Raw genomic sequence first — 21,174 nt, forward strand, 5'->3', positions numbered from 1 at the left:
TTGTTTGACAGACGACAGTAGGCCTAATATTATTATAGTCTGTCAACGTCAAGGGTGAGGTAATATGTCAGGAGCTAAACGAGTGAGAAAATTAAACTTTAGTCATTCCGAATTAGAAATATTAACGGACGAAGTTCTGAGTAATCATTCTGAATTATTTTCTTCTTTTTCGTCAACCGTAACCAACAAAAGAAAAATTGACATTTGGGATGGAAAGAAAGAAAGAAATGTTTTATTTAACGACGCACTCAACACATTTTATTTACGGTTATATGGCGTCAGACATATGGTTAAGGACCACACAGATTTTGAGAGGAAACCCGCTGTCGCCACTACATGGGCTACTCTTTCCGATTAGCAGCAAGGGATCTTTTATTTGCGCTTCCCACAGGCAGAATAGCACAAACCATGGCCTTTGTTAAACCAGATATGGATCACTGGTCGGTGCAAGTGGTTTACACCTACCCATTGAGCCTTGCGGAGCACTCACTCAGGGTTCGGAGTCGGTATCTGGATTAAAACTCCCATGCCTTGACTGGGATCCGAACCCAGTACCTACCAGCCTGTAGACCGATGGCCTAACCACTACGCCACCGAGGCCGATCATTTGGGATGGAATAGCAGAAAAGTTAGTGTTTTTAATTTAAAAACAATATTGCTTTTTTGTATAGAATTACGTAATTTAGGGTATATTAAAAATAACTAAATAATAGTTGGGTGTCATGGGTCCTACACATTGCGGTGAGGCTATATAGTCCGTCTAATCATTCTATAAAAAAAATGTTTTTTGTAGGCCTAAATGTTAGTTTGGTCCAACGTAAGATGAAAAGTAAGTCTTTTCAAAATAGGCTCCAACCAAAAACATTATAATAAAACAAAAAACCCCACAAAACTATTGTGTGCAATTTACAAATCAATCGACTCAGAAATAAAGAGGGAGGGGGATCGTTTAGGCTGAAGGTTTTTTTTTTAGGGGGGCCCGACGGGGTATATTGAAAAAAAAAAGTCACCGGTACGGGGGGGGGGGGGGGGGGGGGAGAGAGTCGACCGACGCCCCATTGGCTATGGGCCTGAGTTTATAGGCCTAATGCAAAATACATGGCCGTAGATATCATTTTTTGTTGGGGGGGGGGGGGGGGGGAGACAGTAGCTAATAGTCTAAAACTTAAATGGTTATACCAAGTAGTAGGTGCGTCTGTTGGGTACCATGTATGCAAATGAGCTAGGTCACGTGACCTGTCCTGCGCTCTGATTGGTTGACCTCTAAGGGGCAAGGCCTCTTCTGATTGGCTGACCTCTAAGCGTGGGGGCGTGGCCTAATGACGTTCAGTGCACCTCGGGGTCGTGCAGCTGGCTGACCTTTAAGCGTGGGGACGCTACTTTAATGGGGTTAATGACTTGGACAGCTGTGGGAACCTGACCTTTGTGTCAGGAAACACCGGATGTTGGTCAGATTGATGAGTGTGTTAACCGTCGGGGGTCCTTTGATGTAAAGGAAACAGATGGTGCGGAAGTCGTTAATGACCCCTAGAGTGGTGTCGAATGACGGGGTGCTTATTTAACTGTGACAGCTGTTCGTTTGATGTACAGGAAACAGATGGTGTGGAAGTCGTTAAGATGGCAAGATGGGTTTAATGGATTTGACAGATGTGGGCTGACTAAGGAGAACGAGTCAACGGGGAGTGGAAAATCCCATGAGTCATTTCAGAACGTGTTCAGACACGTCTTGAGTGAGGTCTCTGCATAATGAGAAACAGTCAACGGGGAGTGGAAAATTACAGAGGAAAACCCCCAAGGTTTTGCCAGATGTCGGAGAAAGGTTTGAAACGTGCCCATATACGACGTTGGCCATGAGTCATCCCAGAACGTGTTCAGACACGTCTTGACCTCGAGATAGCGTGGGGGTCTAACGTCACAAGAAATGCCCGAATCATTGCTGTAGTCGGTGGTTAAGACCGGGGTAGATACCGGGGTTCGTATCCGGGTATCAACTGGTCATCACCCAGCCTTTTCACTAGCCACAGATGGCTGACGCGTGTCCAGGACAGCGTGCTTGAACCATAATTGAAATATGAGCACGGAAATAAGTTGAAATAAATACAAATAGTAAGCTTTGTTTTAAAAGTTTTAAAAGTTTAACGACACCACTAGAACACATTGATTTATTAATCATTGGCTATTGGATGTCAAACATATGTGGTACTTTTGAAACATAAAGACGAAACCCGCTACATTATAGTAGCAAGGGGTCCTACACCAGCCCGCAGACAGGATAGCACATGCCACACAACTCCCACTGTCTTAGATATCCACATATAGCTGGCGTGTGCGTGTGTGTGTGCGGGCGTGCTTAAACCTTAACGGGGTAGAGTATTTCGTATTGCCAGACATTCGTAGAGGATGGCCCCGAGACTTCATAACAAGATTAGCCAATGGAAGGTTGCTAGTTTGTATTGAAATACGACCTTCTTTCATATCTCGCAATGATCGCACGATGGTAATTTCAAAAATAAACAGACAAAGCATTAATATTACATATTTATCACTATAAAGTAAATACTGAATGTATACTCAAACGATATATACCATTTAAAGAATAACAAACACGGGGGTGTTGGTAGTGGCATTTAACGTAAGAGCAGATAATCTCTCTCACCCCTACATTATCCCCACTGTCTTAGCCACAGATAACTGGCGTGCGCGCGCGCGCGTTTAAACCTTAATGGGGTAGAGGTACGGAAAAATAAATATAACCTCATAGTTTGAAACTTTATTTCAACATTAATCACTTCCCACTGAGACATATGTGTAGCTAGATCTCTTAAAATACAGAAATATCGTCTGCTATAGATACGTAATGAGAAACACACGCGGGTCACTTCCAAGTATTACTTTCTTACTACGCTGTGGCTGATTGGTGGAAATATGATACCCCTGAAGCTACAAGCAAATGCTTTATTTAACGACGCACCGAAGCTTACAAAGTCGAGTTTAATTTCCCGGGTTATTTTCAGCGAAGCAGCCGATATTTTTCAAAGACAGAAAGAAATACAGTGGAAAAAGCAGATACACTTATTCGGTGGCCAGTAGGGGGAAGAAAGGAATGTGCGTAACAGCCCAGCCCATTATAAACATTAATAAAGGAATTTATAGACGGCTTAATTGTTAAGGAAAGAAAGGAATGTATGTGTGTGTGTGTGTGTGTGTGTGTGTGTGTGTGTGTGTGTGAAACACCCCAGCCCATTGCTTTGAAGAAAGAACGTGTGACTACAACTCAACGTTCCAACGTAACCTATGATCTTTTAACTGCATTTGAAACACGAGTATTTCCCTAGAGTACAAGCCTTTATAGACAACCAGTGTATTATGTCTGGTATGTCAAAGGCCGTGGTATGTGCTGTCCTGTACACACATCCCTTGCTACTATAATGTAGCGGTAGAGACTGACATTCAATCACAAAACTAGTCATGGAGTAAAACACACCAAAAAACAAACGCAATGGTTTGGGGTTTTTCATTTTATTTCTAAATGACAAATCACAAACTACACATATATAAAATGGACACACATTGGGTTACATCGAGAGGCCTTAAGGGCGACAACTACACATATATATAAAATGGTCACACATTGGGTTACATCGAGAGGCCCTAAGGGCGACAACTACATACAGTAGAAACTCGAATACTGTCGGTGCATCAAAGTCTGTTCGACCCATCGGGTAGTTTGAACCATGCATTCGGCCGTTGTCGGGTGCTTCTGTAACACAAAAAATCATTCGGACAACCTCGCATGTTATATATGTTATATATATATATATAAAATGGACACACATTGGGTTACATCGAGAGGCCCTAAAGGGCGACATGTGAATAATATGAGTGTTCATTTCTCTTCATCTTCGTCCTCATCATCAGTATCATCACCATCGGTATCGTCGCCGTCTAGTTTGTCCAAATATTCGCCGATCCACGAACGATACTGATTTAATTTAGAACGGATCTGAGGTCTCAGATCTCTTTTCGGATTCACAGACTGTAGAATTGTTCTCGTGTTGGGGCCTTTATCAAAGTAATGCATATAAGCCAGGAAGCGAGAGTACGTGTCTTTAAATAACTTCCATTGTAAAGTCTTCATGTTTCTTTCGATGGCATCTTGGGACATGTTTTTTTCTTCGTAGCGTTTCCTCTTGCTTTCGATATAATCACGATTGATGTCGAATTCACGCTCGATCATCAGACGTACGCCTTCGTTTTCCAGATCGGACTATGGCTCCTCTTCTTCATTTCCCTTCTTGCATGTTTTAAATCGTAGATGTCGCTGCAAGTCACTCCCGTCTTTAAAGACCAGACCACACGTATCGCAAGACTGCATCCTCTTGACTTTTTTCAGATAGGGCTCTACCTCATCTTCTTTTTTGTCGTCACTTTCGTAGGCGGGTATGCCTGGTAGTTTTCTCTTGAATGCGTTCCTTTGCATGATTTGTAGGTAGAGCTCTTTCTCCGACAGTGGTTGAAACTCTTCTGAGACATTCGTCGTTACGATCGTGCTTTTATACTATTCGGACGGCCCCGTCTCTAAACCATTAGGTCGAAGGCGCTAATGTTCTGGCGTGGTCGGTTTCAAGTCCACCAAGAGATGTCCGTAGGGCCTGTGGGTAGCTTCCTCAAACCATTGCATGAAATGACGAGTATTTTCAGGATACATCTGCTGTGCCAAGGTTAGGACTTGCTGCTTGTCGATGGGGTTGTTGAACAGTGCCAGGTAATGACAGTTTCTTGTCTGTGTCGGGTCTTTGCTGCTATAGAGGTTCTGGTTGATAGCAATCACCGAGAGGTTTCTGTGGTGACTTCCTTCCGTGAATAGATCGGTGATACGAGTCTTTTCCTGCTGTAGACATCAGGTCATCCAACACGATGAGATTTCTGACTCTGGGATCCAAATAACGATCCTTTTCCAAATTCTCGGGTATGCCTTGAACAAATTTGAGGCGGGTGGATTTTCCTATCCCGTAGCAGTTTGTACAACAACAAAAATTGTCCACACGACATGGGTCCCGACACGATCATGGTGAACGGATGTAACAATCTTAAGGGCTGCTGCTGCTGCTGCTGCTGCTGTTGCTGCTGCTGCTGCTGGGAAGGCTTATTTTCAGATTCCAAGAGTCCATGTTTATTTCGTACGTGCCGAGTTAAGACGTGGGTCCAAACATATTTTTTTTCGCAAATGCGACACTGATTCATGATGTTTACTGTTGAAGTGTTCGACGTGAACTGGCGATGTTGAAACTGCCATGCCCCCTTTTTATAGTCTTCTCAGAAATGCTTGTGCTGTTTTTGCCCAGTCTGCTCTCGTCGTTTCTGTTCCACGCCGCTCTCTTCTCGTTTCCTTTTCTGCTCGGCCTTGGCTTGTTCTACCACCTGTTGCGTTGGGGAGACCATGACGACTTTAGGTGTCGGGTGCTTGTTCTGTTCCTCTTTTTCCTTTTTCCAAGTGGGATCGTAGAGTTCTAGACATCGATCCACGTTGTACATCATCTGACTTTTCCCACCACGCTGCACTGGAAACTGAGGTTGAAGTTTGCCTTGGGCTTGCAACTTGTAAAAGCGGGTCCACTTGTCCGCGTCGGGAACGTACAACTTGTACTGGTCTGACATGTTGCGCCTCTGAAGGTTCTATCTCAAATGACGATGTTACCCATTGCCCTTTTATTTATACTCTATAATTTCGCGCATGCGCACAAAGATTAAATTTTGTGTGATACGTATGGTCCATGCCCCCATCCCAAAGAATAACTCGTGCACGGCTCAGGGCCACTCTCGGGGTCAATCTCAGGGCCACAGGGCCACAGGGCCACACTCAGGGCCACATTGCTACACTCAGGGCCACACGGAGGGCCACAAGACCACACTCAGGGCCACATACGGGGCCACACTCAGAGCCACACACAGGTCCACACACACACACACACACACACACACACAGTCACCCTAACATTAATAACAAACAAAACATGCTATACACATGTTTATTTTACAAAACGAAAAGTAGCACACACGTGTTTAATGTCTCAACACATTTTTAATTAATCTTGGGGACAGCCTGTAATGTTCCATCACTGGATCGTCCATCGTCTGCCATCTGTAGGTGCGTAGTCCACAACAGTAGCAGACGACGGCATCGTAGTCTCCCGTGTAGAAGAAACCGGCCTTGGCGAGTTCCCTCGGTTTCTGGCGCAACTGTATGGGCCAACACCCAAACGTGCAGAGACGTCTGTAGAATCTTCTCATTTCGGGTCGATGACAGAACAAATAATGTCTCGAAAGACCATTCCATTCGTCATCGGCGTCGTAGGCATCATCATCGTAGGGAGTCGAGTCCGTTTCTCGAGCAGCATCCGTCTGATCCATGGGTTCTTCGTCCACGATTTCGACGGGTTCACGGGTATCCATGGGTTCTTTATCCACGATTTCACCGGGTTCACGTGCAGCGTCCGTTTGAACATGTTCTTCTGGTTTGGTAACCACTCTTTTGCATTGGATCGTGTGTCTTTTGGAACATTTGCATACCAAGACATCGTCACCGCTGCTGTTACTGCTGCTGTCCATTCTCGAATATTCCGATGCCATCTCTGGAGCGCACGTCTTCACTCTACAAGGGTCGACTGACGAATGACAAACAGTTCTAAATCTAAGGTTTATATACACAATGTCTCAGCATGTCCAAACACGTCCTGCGTTTTTCCCGTGACGTCACCGAGCATGTCTGGACACGTCTAATATCTCGGGTTGCATTCACTCTATGGCACCGATCAGATTCTGATGATCTTGGTAACATGGATCTTTCAGTTCCGGCACAAAGTCGTAGATAGTGTCAAAACATTTCTGGGGCTCTTTCCACTGTTCGGCAGTCTGTCGAACGCCGCTACGGGAGGGTTTCAGTTGTTGATCACAATACCACCACTGACGAATATCCACACCTTTGTAAATGGTCTCGACGTAGACGTTCCCACCGAGATGCTGCGATACACTCGATTCTCGTTGAAGGTGGCTAGTTCTAACCACTGTTTCATCGTCAGAGAAACGCCTTTCTTGGTGGGAAAAAGTTTTCCACGGTCCTCGTCGAACTGACGAACGTGAATGGCAATATCCCCCTTCCACAGTTTAGCCACGACGTAGACGTTACCGCCAAGGTCTAGTTTGCATCTCGTTTCGTTTTCTTTGTTTTTGACACTGACCTCTGTAGTGCTTCTGTTATATCCCGATGCCATTTTCTTCTTTCCAGGTACATCGCAATCAGACACAGGAACGTAAGTATACGTCTTCTCTCTAGCAGTGTCGCTGAGCGAATGGCAAGCGTCCTGAATCTGGGGGGTTTATAGACCCCCAAGATAGCATCCCCTCGCTATCTCAGGTCAAGACGTGCCTGAACACGTTCTGTATGACTCATGGCCAACGCCGTACATGGGCACGTTTCAAACCTTTCCCCCCGACATCTGGCAAAACCCTGGGTTGTTTTTTTCCTGTGGAATTTTCACTCCCCCGTTGACTGTTTCTCATTATGCAGAGACCTCACTCAAGACGTGTCTGAACACGTTCTGAAATGACTCATGGAATTTTCCACTCCCCGTTGACTAGTTCTCCTTAATCAGCCCACACCTGTCAAACCCATTAAACCCACCTTGCCATCTTAACGACTTCCACACCATCTGTTTCCTGTACATCAAACGAACAGCTGTCACAGTTCAATAAGCACCCCGTCATTCGACACCACTCTAGGGGTCATTAACGACTTCCGCACCATCTGTTTCCTGTACATCAAAGGACCCCCACGGTTAACACACCCATCAATCTGACCAACATCCGGTGTTTCCTGACACAAAGGCCAATTTGTTCCCACAGCTGTCCAAGTCATTAACCCCATTAAAGTAGCGTCCCCACGCTTAAAGGTCAGCCAGCTGCACGACCCCGAGGTGCACTGAACGTCATTAGGCCACACCCCCAGGCTTAGAGGTCAGCCAATCAGAAGAGGCCATGCCCCTTAGAGGTCAACCAATCAGAGCGCAGGACAGGTCATGTGACCTAGCTCATTTGCATACATGGTACCCAACAGACGCACCTACTACTATACCAGTCTCCAGCTCCCTCCCAAGTTCACTGTTGGATAGTATTGTGGAGTCATGTGACGATCCAGCCCATCTTGCAACAATATTAATGAATCTAAAAGAATGTTTAAAAAATAAAATACATTTTTAATGATACTAATTTCCAGTATGTATATATGTTACAGTCAATCTGTGAAACCAGTCAGTACGCGTAATGCCTAAACAAATGAATGGAGATCGTCAAAAGTATACGTGCCGCCATAGCTCGACACAGCACAAGCCTGTTGTCAGTTTCAGTTAACACGTGCGTTTGCCGATTTCAAAATGTAGGGTTCGTCTCAAAACATTAACAGAGAAATCTTACACTGTACGCAGAACGTTCGGTTGAGGATACGGTACTAGAGTCTTTCGTTAAAACCGGTTTGATCTTGATAACGTATTATCGACAATCGTACCTTCCTATTTCAAAATTAATATGTTATAAAGTGTTAGTAGAACTATCAAAGTTTAGTTTGTATACTATTAACACATTAATCATGTATATATTTTTCACATTTTGAAAGTTTTCACTTCTTAATTTTACGTGTTAAAATCGACAAATTCAAATAAATATTCTTTCGTTTGGAAAGGGTAAAGTTAGTGGGGGGGTTGTTTAACGACATCAAAGTTAGAGCATATTGATTTAATAATCATCCGACGCCATACAACCGTAAATAAAATGTGTTGAATGCGTCGTTAAATAAAACATATCCTATCCTTCCTTCCATCTGCTGTTGGATGTCTAACATTTGGTAATTTTGACATATAATCTTAGAGAAGAATCGGGTGCTTGTGCAGGGGGAGGGTATTGGAGATCGAAACCCTTACTTGCCCAAGCTTAAAAAAAATTGAAATGTATTTTCTGGGGGACCATGGCCCCATATAAACTTCGCTCAACACAATCTATAACCCCAACCCCGCTGAAATCCCTGCACACGCGCCTTGGAAACCCGCTACATTTCTTTTTTAGCAAGGGATCGTTTATATGTACCATCCCACAGACAGGATATCACATACCATGGTCTTTTATATACCCGCCGATGGGGATCGATCCTAGACTGACCACGCATTTCCAAAAAACACCTTTTTAAGTCTAAGTAATGAATAAAAATAACATATAGTCTTGAAAAATGTAACGTAAATCGAACACAATACCCTCTTCCCCTAGAGCGTTACGTAATTAGTAACACCCCCTTACATGTAACGCGTATGCCAACAGCTGGCCACTGTCAAAATTTCAAAGCAAATCCCCCAGTCACCGACCCCTGGAAAGGCGTTGTACCATACCTATATGGATATAAATATGTTTTGGAGAAATGAGACGACCCCTCAATCAAGACAGTTAAATTTGTTCAAAAATTGCGAAATCTCACGTGATCTCTTGTTAGAGAATTCCATACTTGTGATAAGACAATGAAAACCGAGATCGGTAGGAACCCGTCAAAAGTGTCCCACTTTCGAAATACTGGCTTTGTTTTTGACCTGGATAAGCCAGCGTAGTGAAACCAATTTGGAGTGCGGCGTCATATATTATGAACCAAACGTAATTGGATTTTCTGTTCTGTATGCTTAAATAATAAAAATATTCCGGATACTGCCGCTTTAAGCGACTAATAGACCTCTTTCACATTCCACTGCGCATGTGCCCGTTGCGGGGAAACTCGAGGACGCAAACCGTGAACTCACGCGAGATCTCGCAAAAATAGACCTGTGGACAAGTTGGGGGGCATAGACAATGGGAGGCCACGCAATAGGAATGTGAATATCTCCATGATTAATTATTCTATCAGTAGGGAACCCGAACATTCTGTCGACATCCAACAAGACTTATTGGAGACATTTGTGAATTATTGCTTATCACGAAATAAAAAATATTTTGTTGTTAACGCCCGACAAACCGTAGGCAATAAATATCTGATATGGGCTGAAATAATATTAATGTGTGCGCGCGTGTATGTATGCAGATATTTATTGTAGTTAACATAATTTAAATATTTATAAAGCATTATACAGATAAATACATTTAGGATTCTTGTCGGGATTTCTTTTCAACAAGTTATTTAAAATTTTGTTCGGTATTTGGAATAAAATTAAATGATACATATGAAAGTTGAGCTATGGTATATAAAATATTAGAATCAGGCCCATAGGAACGATATCTGGAGTTGGGGGAGAGGAGGGGCACAATATGTAGTGGAGGGACACAGTCTAGTTGGTGGGGGGGGGGGCAAAAGCCATATTTTAAACCGGGTTTAAAAAAGTGGGGCTATAGTCACCCACCCCCCACCCCCCCCCCCCACTACCCCCCCCCCCCACCCCACACACACACACACACACACAAACACCTCCGACTTCTTGGTTGCTACCGACCTGAGAATGGTCAGAAATGTAACTGTATTGCATATACAGCTATTTAAATTCGAAGTTTTATTTATAAAAGATTAGACTAGCCAACAGCTTGATAATATAGCTACAAACTCAGGATGGTCTCCTTATTATAAACTCATGAGGGTTTATTATGCGCAGTCATAAAGTACTTCGTTTGAATGTTTGAAGCAAACATATTAAGTACCATGTCAGGCCCGTAGCCAGGGGGGATGGAGAGTTTCTGTCAAATGAAAAAAAAAATCGGATTTTACATATAAAAGTCCTTGTCCCTAAATGACCGGGATAACGTAGCAAGAACGTCTGTCTGACGTTCCATTTGCTGAAAGTTCGATCCTCCTCAGTGGACCCGTTTGATTATTTCCCGTCCCAACCAATGATCCGTCAAAGGACGTCGTGTATGCTATCCTGTTTGTGGGATGTGCCATGTATCATTTATTATTAATACATTGGTACGACTGAAAAGAAACGGTTTCTTGTCGTGGCTCTGTGACCAGGCCATTTTACAGGCATAGTATTTTACCATAACTTAATGCAACTTGTTAACGTATATTTCGCAACAAAAGTTCGTGTACAGGGGCGTAGGCTAGGGGGGTTCGGACGACACCCAGGTCCAGATCACGCTATGCCCCGGCGTCATCTCATTGTTTGGCATGGGCGCTCGCGTTTGATGAGTTCCGTTTACATGAAATTTCGATTCCAACCCTCCTCCCCCCCCCCCCCCCCTCCCCGCTAATCATGCTGGCTACGGGTCTGAAGTTATATACATAAGTTAGACCAAACATCAAAATAGGATCGTATCGGGTTGCATGGGTCTACCACTATGGAAAAGTTGCTGCACTTTGTTATGTATAATCATGTACGTTATAAAAACGTGTGATACTTGCATACCATATCGATATATAGGACTTCGCCCTATGCTTGTAAATGTGTATCAAAGTACTGATGGTATCGCTAACGATGTCGACCAATGTTCTCAGGTACAAAATACAAAAGAGTAACCAAACACTATTGTACATACAGATATATGATTACTTCAAACTGATCTTCATGTAAAAAAGAAGATGTCATCTTCTAAATTCTTCAAAACAAACAACGCAAACAGCATGTCAACTTTTATTTCCACGTTTACATGTGATGTCAAACTTTGAGCCGTGTTTACTCGGTTTCTGACGTCATGCTAAGTTGTAGGTTTTCGCCTGTGACGGCTCATATAATAATTATGTTTTCAAACTTCGTAAATAACAGATATTACTTCAAGTGAAGTTGTATGTATCTGATATAAATGACAGTGAAAATAAAATAAAACAATAAATAAAATAAGATAAGATAAATAAATAAGTAAATAAATAAATAATTTGTGGATAGACATGTAACAATGATTAGTAATTGTACGACTGTCTTGTTTTAATGAAACGATAAGAGAAAAATAGAGCTGTGATAAAGGTCTATGTAAGTTAGGGGTTTTGTTGGGGGTTTTTAGGGGGAAGGGGAGGCATATTTTATTAAATTTTAAATACTGATACATGTGGAGAATTAAACATCACTGGAAATCCGCGTGAATATTTAACTATAATTCTAATTGTTAAAAGTAAAAAAACCACATTCCACTAAAGTTAATTTTATTGTATGAATCTTTTAATTTTGCGATATTAAAATACCTTTGACAGGCGGCTCCAGAGACTTCGTCTAAGTTAATCTTTCACTGCTTTTGGTCTTAAACCATTCCGATGTAAACTTTAGTAGACCGTTTTTCGCAGCCATTTTAACATCTTATACGAAATATGTACGTTGGTCGCTAGAGATTCACAGCTCCTACGAAGCTACTCACGACGCTCATGACAACTGTCGATCATGCCCCCCAATTTGTATATAGCCTCGATACCGTCCATTTCGGCAAGGGACGGTACTCGTTGCGCACATGCGCAATGGGAATGTGAAAGAGGTCTATTCTTATTGCATTCTACATTCTTAGAATTAAATATCTTTATCACTCATTTCAACCTGAGTTCTGTTTTGTCTAGTTCTGTGCCATTACCAACGCCGCGGGCGTGTGGCTGTTGTCAACAGCCGACCAATGAAAATGTCGAGTAAACCGAAGCCATATTTGAAAATTGTCTGTCTTATTTTTTATAGTCGAATAGTTTATGTATTCATTGTAAAGTTATTTTAAATATCATAGACTTATGTTCATACGTGGCAGGCATCGGTTCTATGGCGATGTATGCAATTTTGCCAACGTGCATGAAAGCATGAATATATAACAGAAGAACGCTACGATCATACAAAAAAAAAAACCAACCCCGAATCTGTCCCGGAGCAAGTCACTCTAGTGGTATATGAGCATGTTAAAATTATTCGCACTCGCACCCAACCCCGAACCGACTGTTGTCTTCTTTCCATTGGCTTTCACATGCAAAATTTGACTAAACAATATTTGGCCACAGCTAATCTATTATATGACGCATCCATGACATTAATATACGTACCGATATTATTTTATTCAAGTAAGTTAAATAATAAGGAGATTTTTTTTCTGTACACTGGCTCCCCAAAAGTGTTACTGTAATAGTAATGTAAGCGTAATGCAAAACGGCAGCCAGTCTTAATGTGGGTAGCAGACGTTCTGTCCCCGAACCAGTTCGCCACAAATCAGTTCGACCTCACTACATGCATATGATGAAATAGTGCATATGTGGCAGTGTACCTACATAAAAATAACATTGGTCCCAAATTTGTTTGTCACTTTATTGCTAATCTGTAGGTGGGAGTCTTAAACTGTAACAGAATATTTGCTAATAAAGTGGGCTTTTTTGTGTGTGAACTTGGTGATTTTTGGTGTGTGTAGGTGGGGGTGTCTTTTTATGAGTAAGTTCCAGTTCACATATAAATAATGTTATACTCATTTGTATTGTCATTTTGCAAATATATGTCAAACATGACATTTTTCGCACTGTTTAAAATTACTTTTATAAAAATGACGTTTTCGCGCGCTGTAAATTATTGTTTTGAAAAGGGCGTTCGCGCGCATAAAAATTAAAATATCAGAAAATTCCGGAAAAATATTTTCATTAGGTTGGTCGCCCTGTAAGGTTGCTCCTGACCTATTATTAATTTTCACCGTAACTTACGACTATAGTAAGCTACGCCGCTTCGTGGAACGGGTTGTCCATCGTAGGAAAAAGTTATGGTCGCGATAGTAGGTACTTACGACGATAGTAGTGCTAAGATCGCTTCGTGGAACGGGGCCCTGGACCATATGCATGGAACCTACAAGCTACGCGGTCGATACATACATTCATGTATACATGTATACATACATACATGCATACATGCATGCATGCATCCATCCATCCATCCATCCATACACAGCTCACGGTGAACAGCATACGTCCTCTTTCTTGTAATCGTCACGGTTAATTACTAAGGCACAGCATCCACTGTCACAGTCTATGGTCACTCTGCTATATGTGTTCTTGTACGTACATTGCACTGCCAGAGACACTGTAAAAGAAAATACACTATACTAGTAGCTGAAAAACTCCCATTTTAAAATACATAATACCTGTATAAGCGATTATTAGGATATTAAACGAGGTAGCCACGTCTGTCAATACATAACAGAGATGTTTCGCAACCACAACATTACTGGTACGGGTAGCAATAGGTAATGGAGAATGTACAATTAAGTGTGGAGTAACTTTAATCAATATTAGTTGAACTTACTTAGTTTGTTATATGTCTTATGTCTCACTACAAAGATTATTAGTAGAGGCAATTGAATGCAGACATATGACCAATGTACGGAGACAAAGGTTTAAAGGTGTTTTTCATATCTCCAAAATAACGTGGGTGACACTCTCAAAAGTGTGTGCTAACTTCGCTAGATGGCGAAATCCAAAATGATAGATAGACAGACAGACAGATAGATATTTTGCCTTACCTGCCGTAAACCATAAAACCAAAAGAAAAACCAGCGGCCCCATCTGTGTCGCCATGTTGTTCTAGTTTCACTGAGCCAGACACTACGTGTCGGGTGGCCTGTTGTGTATCGTGTCGGAACAACAGAATGACGCAATTCTATCTTCAGTGGTTTATATATATATATATATATATATATAGATATATATATATATATATATATATATATATATATAGTGCATCTCTAATCGGCCTCTGTGGCGTAGTGGTTATGACATCGGCCTTATTTGAAAAATAACATATTTTATCACGACCACCCGTCTCTGTCTTTACTTACGACTGGTAGGTGCTAGGTTCATGAGCCAGAGTACCGGCTGCCGCCCAGTGTGGCTTTTAATGATTCATCGTGGAGGTCTAGGACCACTACGCCGAATTGTCTCGAACTAACCACTATTTTGATTTCATTTCAACTTATTTTCGTGCTTATGTCCAATTAAGGTTCAATCATGCTGTCCTGGGCACACATTTCAGCTATCTGGGTTGTCTGTCCAGGACACTGGGTTAGTTGGGTTTGTTTTGGGGTGGGTTTTTTTACAAATTTTATTGCCAGCCCCTTGTTTACAATTAGAACAACACATGCCAAGGGTAAAACATGGGTTGTGTACATAAAAATAATAAAACATCATAATATAATATTTTAGGGTACTGGCTTACAAACCCCACCTCACCCCACCCCCTCTCCATCCCCGCGCCTCTCCCCCTCTCTCTCCACCCTGTCTCTCTCTCCCCCTCCCCCTCCCCCTCATATGTATGTATCTACATTATTAATGCGTTTACCGCTGGGAACAAGACGGTGCACAAGGAAAGTTACAAAAATTAGGACTGTTCAAAGAGAGAATATATACACTGACCACTTGGTGAAGATTTTATTAAGATTGTTCTTACTAAGATAAATACATTTTTCTACTTTATATCGTTGTTTAGCTTCGTTTTGGAAGTGTATAATATTTAATTGGACCCTTTGCCCTTTACATTTATATATAAAATATTTAGCTAATAATAGTAGCAGGTCAAAAACAATATCTGTTTTAATATGATTTTACATCCAAATATCACTAGCTCAAGAGAAAGCTTTAAATTACATATGCTTACCTGAGTTTGATAACCAATTTAAATAATCATTCCAAAAGTTCTGAACAATTTTACATTCCCAAAATAAATGCATTATAGATTCTTTTCTTTCATGACAATACGTACACGTTTCACTGTCAATTAATTTTAATTTATATGCGAAACTATTATTAGTTAATATTCTATGAAGTATTCTATATTGGAACCATCTAAGTTTTATTTCTTGCGTGGTTACAAATGGTTTTAAATAAATAGTGTGCCAATTAAGGTCTGAAATAAAATAATTGTGCCATTTTGATATTGCAGAATTTGGCTTTTCAGAAGTTACAAGTGTGTAATAATATAGTTGTGAGCCATTTCTGATAGAACAAAGTTTTCGTTGAACAGGAGAATCATCTAAAGGAATATTGGTTTCTATTATATTCAGTTTCGTCTTCCTAAGGTAAGCCTTAAGTGAGTTAATAACTCCTTGATACTTTAAAAAAAACACCTTGGGTTAGTTGTTAGTTGGTCAGTGGTTAGTGAGTAATTCATCGCCTCAGCGACATTTATCATTTGGTAACTATCTTCAACCAGGAAGTTATCTAGTTGCCAGTAATACAATGTATACCATATATTTTAACAGCGTGTAATGGGAGCCGAAAGATGAACTTTGTTTTGTTTAACGACACCACTAGAGCACGGTGATTAAGTAATCATCGGCTATTGGATGTCAAACGTTTGGTAATTCTGACTCGTAGTCAACGGAGGAAACCCGCTACATTTTCCTAATGCAGCAAGAGATCTTTTATATGTACTTTCCTACAGACAGGAAAGTACATACCACGGCCTTTGACCAGTTGTGGTGCACTGGTAGGAACGAGAAAAAAGAAACAATCATCTGAACGGTAATGTAAAAATGTAAATTACTATTCAGTTATATACTTTTAAGAAATGATTTTAAAAATAGTAACGGATACAGAATACATTAAAGTCGCATATCCTAGTTTCAACCCATTAAAATGGACACTACGTTTGGTTAAACTACAAACCTGTAAGACATAAAATTACGACAGTGTGACACAAGAGTCTGTGGCGTGGAAACGGGGAAATATCCTTACTAGAGCTTGTCTCCATAACCGTTACTTCTCAAAGCTATTTCTTTGTACCAACCAGTGCACCACGGCTGGTTATATCAAAGGCCGTGTTATGTGCTGTCCTGTCTGGAATGGTGCATATAAAAAATCCCTTGCTATTAATGGAAAAAATATAGCGGGTTTCCTTTCTAAGACTATATGTCAGAATTACCAAATGTTTGACATCCAATAGCCCATTATTAATAAATCAATATGCTCTAGTGGTGTCGCTAAACAAAACAAACTTCAACTTTTTGTACCTTGGGACAAACATGTACGACCTGTACGTCATAGGCAAGGTATCGTATTTACAGAACATTTCTTCCTGGTTGCGTTAACTAAAATCTGCATGTGTCATTAGATATTAGTGCAGGGCGTACATTAAGTCAATACTTAACTTAATGTGCAAGGCGGGTTGATTTCCCTCTATTTAGCAAATTTAAAATGGCGGTGAAATTTTGGAAGGTTGTCGTTGGAAGATTTATTTTGTTAATGACGCAAGTACTTCAATCGGGATTTAGTGAGTACGATAGGTTATATATTTTTGGTTTGTGTCCATATATTGCACTATTTCGGTTGAGAAACGATAAAAACATGGTACTATAAGTTTTGAATAAAAGCTATATATAGTGTAATGTAAAATTTACTGACGTATAAAGAACCACACTTTCTTTCTACGTCCGTTCGAACTAAGTGGATATCTGTGTCACAGTTTATCGTCTTCGCTCTCCCTTGCATACATGACCCATAGCAGGCGCGTGTCCGGGGAGGGTGGGGTTCGGGGCACGAAACCCCTTCCTGCTCCTGCAAATTTGTGTGATTTTTTTTCAATATATTTTCCGGGGTAGCATGACTCGACACCCACCCCACCCTCCCCAATAAACTTTGTCCGTTACAGTGAACTCCCTCCCTCGCTACAATTGATACACAAACGCCGGCATACAGTTTCCAAACCGCAAGCCTTCATTACTAGTATATGTTCAGTAAACACCCTCCACCCACACGTGAGTCTTATCTAGTTGAGGGTGGGGGTTTTTGTTATGTTTTTGAGGACCCTATAAAATATGGCTAATGCTTGGGATATGTATGCCTGCGTGTGTGTGCGCGTTAATGTGTATCCACGTACATGTATATGTCATATGATTGTATAGATATATAAATATCTTCATAATTTTATATATGTCAGGTTTGACTTGTACACATAAATATTAACATACCGTTGCTGGCACTCGACCCTATATATGGCACCGATCCCACGGCGACATTATCAAAACAGAATGCTCAATTAATGTTTCTTTACAAGCTCTATTATAGTGTAGCAGTCGGTATTTTGTGCGTGAAGCTAGGTTCAACAAAGTTCACAACACCAGCTACGGGTTAGGGCATCATCTTTTATTCATGTAAACATAGACACAATACACACCCTGCAAGGATTAAAAACACAAACGTTAACAATATGGTAAAAACAATACAAATATATCCCTATCGAGGTAAAACAAACATTCAGGCATATATTAATGAAATACATTGCAAATCATAGAAAACCGTCATTAAGCATTAATTATCATTCTGATGATTATGAATCTTCATCCTATTTATCCTAAATACTGTCATCACGATCATTAATCATGTTAACATACATGTATATATATATATATATATATAATATATATATATATATATATATTATATATATATATATATATATTATATATATATATATATATATATATATAATAATCAATTCGTAAACCACCAATTATAATCATTGATTATAGCAAAGGGGAGATAATTTATAGTAAATAGAGTTATTAAAATGATTGTAATTATAATTATTATTTGACGTAATAAAGAGATATACTTAGCTTTATCATTGATGAGTTTATGAAAGAAAGGATATAAATTACAAGAGTATATTTAAAATTACAAATATATAAGTATTAGACTTAAAGGAAACATGTCACGTAAACCATATTTGGCACCAACCATGTACAATTAATTATAAAATGAATCACCTAAAAAAATTTTTTATAAAAAATAAATTACTTAAAATATCTCCATAAAAGAACCCCAGATACGAGCTCTTAGCGGAAATTGCCGATCTTTAATGAGCAGGGCAATCACGAGGTCCGTGACGTCAGAGACGCGTCGCTTGATCTGAAGCCTTACACTTAAAAGCATTAGTCCGTACCACTCATAAAGAATCTAAGACTTGCACAGCTTACCAAAACAATGAGTGTTCGTTCGCAAAACGTTTTGCCGTATCAATATGAGCTGTTAGTAAATGAAGAAAGACACACATTTACTTACAACAGTGATACTGAAGACAAAAAGGATAGCGAGTCGGAGGGTGGAGAAACTGATGGTGCCAGACCAATTTACAGCCCGGAGCCCGAAAGTAACCCGGAGACAAAACCAAAACTCTGATGCTAATGCCGAGGTGTATACTGTTCATATTTTAGCATAAAGATACACCTCGATATGATGTATTAAATACGTAAAAAATATAAATGTAGGACAAACATTTTTTTTTTTTTTTTTTTTTTTTTTAGAAAATATCGCATTTTTTTATGTTCGGGGCTGTACATAATAAAATCTGTATGCACAGTGTAAACAAACGCTTTAATTTACGACAAGGCGCTTCACTTTCATTAACCTGGCTTGTAAAACACATAAATGACTTGAGAGTATAATCAACTTTTAAACTAAATATATTTCTATTTGCATCAAATAGAACGAAATGGGGTTATAGTATTTTTTTCTCTCATAAAAAAAATAGCATATTATTAGGCCTATTGGTAGGGTGCGTTAGAGTAAAAAACGACCACTCACGATACCCAAGTGATAATTTTCTTTTCTTTGGTACTACGTAATTGGTCAGTTTTGTAATTTTAGATGGGGAAAGTCTACTTAATCAAGGGTTTTACAGCATATTTACAGTAATGAAGCAGGGCGGATGATAATGTCCATTAACATTGTACTATAGTCGCGACAGGTTACGCCACAATACCCTGTGATCTTCTTAAAAAAAACTGGCACGTATTTTGTACGTATGTCTAGACCGTGATAATCACTTACCTGGTCGATACCCTGCAAATTACACCTGCCAATCAGGAATCACATGTGCAGGCCACGGAAAGAAAGGACCAATTAACTAAAACAAAACTCCGATTTCTCAAGTCAGCCCGTGGATGAAACATAATAGTTTATTTCGACACCGACAGTAGTGGTTTATTTTGTATGAACTTCGTGTTGCTTTGGGGCTTCGGGCGATGAGGAACGTTTTTGTGACGTATTCCGCCCGAAGATTAAAAACATATTTAAAATTATTATTGTTTTTTCTACACGTTTTTTTTAAAAACATATTTAAATACATCGTACTGAGATGTATCCTCATGCCAAATCCCATGTTGGTATATGCCATTATTTAATTACTTATTGACGTTTTTCCTTCTTTCGGACGGTGAATACAGATTTTGTTATGTGGGCCTACAGTCCTAACATGAAAATCTGTTTTGTTTTTTTCAAAAAAAAATAAATAAATAAAAAATTCTACATTTTTGTTTTAAACATATATAAATACAATCATGCTGAGGTGTATCTTTGTGCCAAATATGTACAATGTACACATCGGCATTCGCAAACCGAGTACTGTTTTGTCTCCGGGTAACGTTCGGGCTCCGGGCTGTAAATAGGGCCGACACCAAAGTACTATGCGGTGTTTGGTGTCCAGTTCTTTTCTTTGGCGATAAAATACACGCGTCTTTCTTCGAGGATACAATCCTTGGAAAACCATAAAAGACAATCCCGATCGTTAAAACAACTGTTATTTTTACACCCAAAACCCCCCCCCTTCCCGCTGCAATACGGCACTGTTGGACTGAAAAGATCGTAAAGCCCCTTACTCCCATATATAAACAGTTTTTTTAACAACAATGGAAGAGTACAGCGGCTCTGACGTCACTTCCCTTTTTTGCCGAACGCTCACGAAAGAAATATGCATAAATCGTACTTTGAATACTGATGAGCGTAATTTCTTCAATTTTTAAGTTAACTACACGTATTTTATTTGTTATAAGTTTTTGTATATGTATATTTTTATATAATCCATTTTCCTTTAAAAAAAAATGAGCTATAATATGGTCTCCGTGGTCCCTGTTTCCTTAAAAAATCTGTATTCACCGCCGAGAAAAACGTCAATAAGAATTAAATTGGCATTACCAAAGGGATTGGCAAGGATAAATTCAGTCGTTTTAAATATTGTTTAAAAAACGCGTAGAAACAAAATATTTAAATAATTTTTAATCTTGGGCGGAATACTCACAAAAAAACGTTCCTCACGCCCAAAGCAACAAAGTTCAATACAAAAAAACCCCATACTTCGGTGTCGAATAATATAGTTTACCACGGGCGACTTGAGAATCGGAGTGTTTGTTTTTAGTTTAATTTGGTCCTTTCTTTCCCTGGCCTGACATGTG

General features: G+C 40.1%; 1 protein-coding gene across 3 annotated transcripts in view; it reads right to left on the reverse strand.

Moving 5' to 3' along the window:
- The window catches only part of LOC121369189, a 50,118-nt gene that overhangs the window by 18,479 nt on the left and 10,465 nt on the right, over positions 1-21,174 (reverse strand). The window contains exons 1-3 of one of the 3 annotated variants that reach the window (XM_041494107.1): positions 14,473-14,662; positions 13,907-14,033; positions 8,120-8,220 (exon numbers count right to left, since the gene is read on the reverse strand). The exons of 1 other annotated variant lie outside the window; for it this stretch is intronic. In XM_041494107.1, the coding sequence (XP_041350041.1) occupies positions 8,120-8,220; positions 13,907-14,033; positions 14,473-14,527 (283 nt within the window). In that variant the 5' untranslated portion in view covers positions 14,528-14,662. Of the gene's footprint in view, positions 1-8,119; positions 8,221-13,906; positions 14,034-14,472; positions 14,663-21,174 lie in introns of those variants that run through there. One more of the 3 variants, XM_041494105.1, reaches the window with a different exon arrangement.

The sequence above is a fragment of the Gigantopelta aegis genome, chromosome 3 (assembly GCF_016097555.1).
Source record: "Gigantopelta aegis isolate Gae_Host chromosome 3, Gae_host_genome, whole genome shotgun sequence".
Taxonomy (NCBI): domain Eukaryota; kingdom Metazoa; phylum Mollusca; class Gastropoda; order Neomphalida; family Peltospiridae; genus Gigantopelta; species Gigantopelta aegis.